Source organism: Coptis chinensis, chromosome 9 (genome assembly GCF_015680905.1).
Source record: "Coptis chinensis isolate HL-2020 chromosome 9, ASM1568090v1, whole genome shotgun sequence".
Taxonomy (NCBI): domain Eukaryota; kingdom Viridiplantae; phylum Streptophyta; class Magnoliopsida; order Ranunculales; family Ranunculaceae; genus Coptis; species Coptis chinensis.
This window is the reverse complement of record NC_141464.1, coordinates 78,009,053-78,015,052: the sequence shown is the minus strand read 5'-3', so window position 1 is coordinate 78,015,052 and position 6,000 is coordinate 78,009,053. Positions and strand designations below refer to the sequence as shown.

The window sequence follows — 6,000 nt, the reverse complement described above, 5'->3', positions numbered from 1 at the left end:
AACGCCCCAAAAGGCATACAATCAACTTAACACCAACGCCGTGGTTAAGCTTGATTCAACCATAGTGATTTAAAAAAGGTTAGCTATCAATCATAGTGGCCCCCAAAAGACTATCTATCAACCATAGTGACACCCTCAAAAGGCTAACTATCAACAAAACGCCTCAAAAGCGCATAATCAACTTAACACCAACGCTAGGGTTAAGTTTGATTCAATTGTAATTACCACTCAAAGGCTAATTATCGATAAAATCAATCTACTTAACTACAATCTACGATTTACGATCTACGACTACAAGCTACAATCACAAGACTACCACATCAACTCCAAACAAAGTTCTAAGCAACAAACAACATCCAAATTTACAAACACACGTAAAATTCAATTCGCAAAGAATCTCCATTTTCAACCAAGTAAGACACGCGGTCTCCTTTTTATTAACTTTCTTTACAATATTATTCTACAAACGGTGATATAAAGAAAAGGAGCTATGTCGGCATTCTCCACTCTCAACCACTGTGGCGCACCACGCGGTCCGGATTACAAGCAAGTCGCATACGATCTAAGGTCAGGTCATCCAAACGACCTAGGAAACGTAACCACTGCAAGTTGGTCAACAACATCATTAATAACAGATCATTACTTCGTAATGAAAGGAGTAAAAACAATCATCAAGACATCACAAAAGGGGGATCTACGCCTATAAAAGGAGGCGTCTTCTCTATTCTCAGGAGAGGCTCACATTCTCTCTATCTCTAACTTAATCACTCAAAATGAACTACGTCTGACTTGATTCCAGTTCATCAGAGAACTGGATACATAGACAACTCAGAGCACCGACCTGAGTTCAGTCAAACATCTTATACAAACTCTATTCTCTGAGATTGTAAGGTCCTGCCTAAACTGTACCTCAACACTCAGCAAAAACTCTATTACAATTTATTGGAGCTAGCAGACAATAACGATATTCAATCGTACGAATTTGTTGAGGGGATATCAATCAGTCTAGAATCTGATGCCGGTGGAAAATATAACATTGCAGCTAAGACGTCTACAAGAATTCAATGTAGAGGTTGAACTTACTACTATATGAGAAAGTTTAAACAGCAAATAGGAATGAGTAAATGTTGAATTTCCTGCTGATGAACGGATGAATCTATTTTACTTCAGTCTACAATTCGAGTTAGTAATTATATGAATCTCTAAATCATCAAACTTCAAGAGGATATTACTAAAAAGAAGAGTAAGTGGTATACAGAATAGCTCAATCATTAGCCGTACGTTTCATGAATTTGTATTACATTTTCAATGTGAAATTCAACTGCTTAACAGAAGCTGCTACTATACCACATTGAAAATAACTAGTAACAGCATGCCACTAACGCTTTGGTATACCTAATAGAAAGAATTGGTACGTTAAACTTTGTTTAAGCATCATGAAGGTGGGTGTTTGGTTCTTATTTTTTCAAAAAATTATTTTTTCTTAAAAAATATTTTTATAAAAAAGTATTTATTTTAAAAACAGTTTTTCAATAAACATGTTTGGTTGTGATTTTTCTTAAAAACTATTTTATCAAATCAGATTTCGCACTATATTTCTCGATATATTTTGGCATATCGTGGCATAAATTACTAAAGTCTAAAACATCCGGAGAGTTCATTTTCCTTTAGCACCCAAAGTGTTTCCTTCAAAGAAAAATAGTTTTTTAACTTGAAAACAAGTTTTACCTAATTATCATAAAACAAGTTTTTGGGACCAAAAAATGTTTTTTGGATGAAAAACTATATATTTTTTTTAAATAGAAACCAAACACATTTAATTTTTCAAAAAATATTTTTTCACTAATAAACACTTTTTGACAATAAATAACTAGGATCCAAACACCCTCTAAACTTTGTCCAAATAGTAAAGTTAAGTTCAACTATCTAGAAGAATGTATATATATGAAGAGTTCAGCAGGGTAGACTCTTTTATTCTCACAACAAAAACATATTGCCACACACACACACGGAAAGAGGGGGGGGAGAGGGACTAGATAGTAAGTTTTGCATTTGAGAAACGATCAAAATTCTGAATCACAAGTCTCGTTATTTCATTCAAGTTATCCTCCACCATAGAGCCAATCTCAACTAAATCAAATGAATCTTACAAGTAAATCTAGCTAGGTATAGTAGTCAAATATCTGGCTACTGGATTTGATTCTCACTGGGCTTTCAATGTATGTTGTAAATGCTTGAGAACGTCCTGGAATGCCTTCAATCTTGAGAGATACTAACTTTCCATCTTTCGGGTCATACAAAACTAAAGTACGAACTTTAATTAGTATAAGCGCACCACTGGTTGTGAAACATAGTGGAATCAATAAATTTCTGGTATGAAATTCACCAATAGGTTTTTTGATGCTGAACATCTTGGTCCAAGACTCCTTCACACTGTAATCCTTCATCAACCATAGAGTAACCGAGCTTTTAAAATCACAAAATAAACAAAGTTCCCCTCCTAACTCTGTGATGTCCATAGAGAATGTGCGCATATCCCCAAAGTAAGGCAATGGTACCTCTTGAAATTTTCTGCCCTTGATGACGAATGCAATAACTAAATCGTAACTAGTGCCAGTGCAAGAAGCCCCCAGCCAATGAAGAGCACCATTAACTAGTGCTCCTTGCTTTGGTGGAATTTTATAACAAATTTCTAGGGCATGCCACCATGACCTATAGGCTAAATAGAAAATATAAACGTGTGAACAAGGAGCATGACATGTTAAACTGTGAGTCTCAATTCTTATAGCAAAGTAACTGTTCACATTTGGATTGAAACCAACACTGAATACCGTCTTATGACCACAACACAAAGAACTATATGGACAGTGATCTCTTGTGGGAAACTCCATGTAATCTCCTGTAGTAGGATTCCAGAGGCAAAGAACCTTGCGTTGAAACTCTTTGCAATAAGTTAGACATAGTAGTCCATCACAAGAATTCCAAGCTTCGAAATCACCAGTATAACTATGTATATCAGGCATCGTAGAATTAACTTCCACGGCTTTGTGAGATTCACCATAGTCTACAGAGGAAACCATGAAGCCCTCTGTAATATGCTTTGATCTAGCCTGGTAACTAACATCTGGGATGTATCTACTTAGAAGTTTAGGGCGCTTCTTTCTGCAATTCATAACGAAAGAATCTGTGAGTTTGTCTAGCCATGGTTTAGAAACGCACCTTAAAATCACAATAGACTTTATTGGAATTCTTGATAGGATATCAAAGAGGATATCGCTTGGAAAGTTGAGGAGATCATCCATTATTTGAAGAGTGCCGCTGTCGCAGTAGAAAAGGGTCTCTAATAATAAAAAGCCTTGAGCACGTATGGAAGTTCACCGGTTTCCTGAAAAATTACAAGTGTATGGCTTTATTTGTTTGGGTTTGGCATCTTGTTCAGTAGTTCAAAGTATGTTAACTTCTTTCTGTACTATGAGACTAGGTTTGGATCCTAGACACAAATATCTAAAATTTCTATTTCTATTTTTTTTTATTTTTTAAATTTTTTTAGAGATTAAAATTTCCAAATTCCCAACATAGTAAAAACCCAAAATTCTCACCTAGATATTTTCGAGAAATCCTCTGTTTATTTCGTGCCGATAGTTGGTTACTTGGTTTAATAAAAGTCAAAAAACAAAGAACCCAAATAAAAGGTCAGGACTCAGGATGGAGGTGCAAAGGATTAAACTGACTTCTATTTTTATTTTTCCGTTGTAATTATTTTGAGTTGGAAAACAAAGGTGAGAAAAAGGTTTGCCTATACTAAATGAAATTCATATTGAACGGGTTGATTGAATATTGCGGTACCCTAACATTGTGAGTTTACATTTGTAATAGACTTAAATTTTAAAACTTAAAACTGATGCTGGCGGTACACTGCTAAGAAAAAACAGAGAATAGAAAATCTGAAAATATAGTTGCACAAAGAGTCCAGGAGGGCACATCCGCACATTATGGTATATCATAACTTTATTTGCCCAAATTTTCAAGCAGAGATCGAAGGTTTAAATTGGATCTAAGGAGTAAACCTACCTAGCTAAAGGAGTCAAATACCCTGCTCTTGTTATTATCCTAAGGGATTTCCTTTCCAGTTGGTTTGCATTCAAATTTTACCAGGCTCTCGACGTACGTTGTGATTGCTTGAAGGGATTCCAGAATGCCTTCAAACTTGAGAGGAATTAATCCTTGAACTTTTGGTTCATACAACACAAGTTTTCTTCCATCGTTTTTATTAGAGTATGTAGCATGTTTAGCCAATACCATCTAAGGGTGGTCTAGGTATTTCATCTGTAAGGCTATATAAGCCACATCTAAACTGTTCCTGTTTTTTATTCTGGATTCTGAGAGAAGCCTTAGCTTTCTCCTTCGTAGGTTCACTTGTTCATATTGTACTGTTATCATGGTATCGGAGCATACAGATTGATGTGGGAGTTTTTTTTTTTTTTTTTTTTTGATAAGTTAAATTTTATTGATGAAGCCACAGGAGGCGAAATTACAAATTGGGTGAGAGAGTTGCTCACACCAATACATAACATGACAACAACATACAAGTCATCAGGACACTCAAAAAAGTGAATCCCAGTGTACCATTAAGTCTTCAAACCGATACTCCTGATTTCTGATCGCTCCGCCAACCCAGTACCATGCCAAAGCCTTTACATTCGTGCACATAAGATCCCTCCTAACATGTTTCTGCCTGAAGACCACCTCATTTCGATCTAGTAGTCCATATGATCCAAGTAGTTGCGTACGGCAAAATTCTCCAAAGCTTCTTCCCAAAGTTCCCCCCTTTCACTTGAGGCCACTGTTGAAGTAAGTTTTCTAAAGAATATGTGTTTGACAGCACCTCAATGATATCAAAGATGTTGCCCACTAGATTGGTCCAAACAAATTTCGTCGTGTCGCAAACGAGAAATAGGTGAGAAGTTGTTTCCTCAAAGTTACCACATAGAGGACATTCAGTTGACACATCCATACCTCGTGAGGTGAGCTGCTATCTAGTTTGAATCTTATTGAGTAAGGCACACCAAAAGAAGAATTTAACTTTAGAAGGTATTGGGATTGACCAAACTAAAGTGTGAGGGAATGGCTGAATTGTATCCTGTCTTTCTTGCCTTCTGCCCGCTTCTAAATAATCATATAAACTGCTAACACTAAAAGAACCATTTGGCGACCATCTCCATGCCCACTCGTCTTCCTCGTTTGAAAATGTTACCCCATGGATCATACTAAGTAGTTCGGCAATGACAGGCAACTCTCAGTCATGAGGAGCCCTTCGTAGGTGGAGGTTCCAAACTACTTGTAAGTTTGCTGGATTGTAGTGGTCTGAAATCACACCTGTTTTCTTAGAAGCAAATCTGAAAATAGTAGGAAATCTTATGCAAATAGGGGAGTCACTGCACCAGGCATCATGCTAGAACCGATTTTTGTTTCCGGTACTAGTCTTGTACCTCATACTGCCTCTGAATTGCGGCAAAGAGGCCAAAATACCTTTCCATAGGCTACATCCATGTGGTTGAGAAATTGGTTTAGGCCACCATCCCGACTCATCTGCCCCATATTTTGCTTCAATAATTGTTCTCCAAAGACCACCAGTTTCCATGCCATATCTCCATATTCATTTACCCAGGAGAGCTTTATTAAAGATCGTCAAAGAGCGAATGCCAAGACCCCCATACGGTTTAGGAAAACATAGTTGTTCCCAAGAGACCAGATGAATTTTGCGCCTATTTTCCGTCGTCCCCCAAAGAAAATTTCGGACTAGTCTTTCTAACAATTTGGCAACACTCACCGGGATAGTGAGAAGTGAAAGTTGGTACACCGGAAGGTTGGATAAAGTACTCTTTACAAGTGTAAGTCTTCCGCCCTTAGACAAGTAATTACATTGCCACCCATCTAGCCTTTTATGAAAGTGCTCTATCAATGAGTCCCATGATTCCTTCTTCTTATAAGAAGAGCCAA

General features: G+C 37.0%; 1 protein-coding gene across 1 annotated transcript; it reads right to left on the bottom strand.

The window, feature by feature from the left end:
* Positions 1-2,162: 2,162 nt before the first annotated feature.
* LOC147478307 (F-box protein At3g07870-like) lies at positions 2,163-3,302 on the bottom strand. The gene has a single exon (XM_086586211.1). It carries the CDS (start codon positions 3,300-3,302, stop codon positions 2,163-2,165), a length of 1,140 nt encoding a protein of 379 aa, XP_086442337.1.
* Between the last annotated feature and the right edge of the window lie 2,698 nt (positions 3,303-6,000).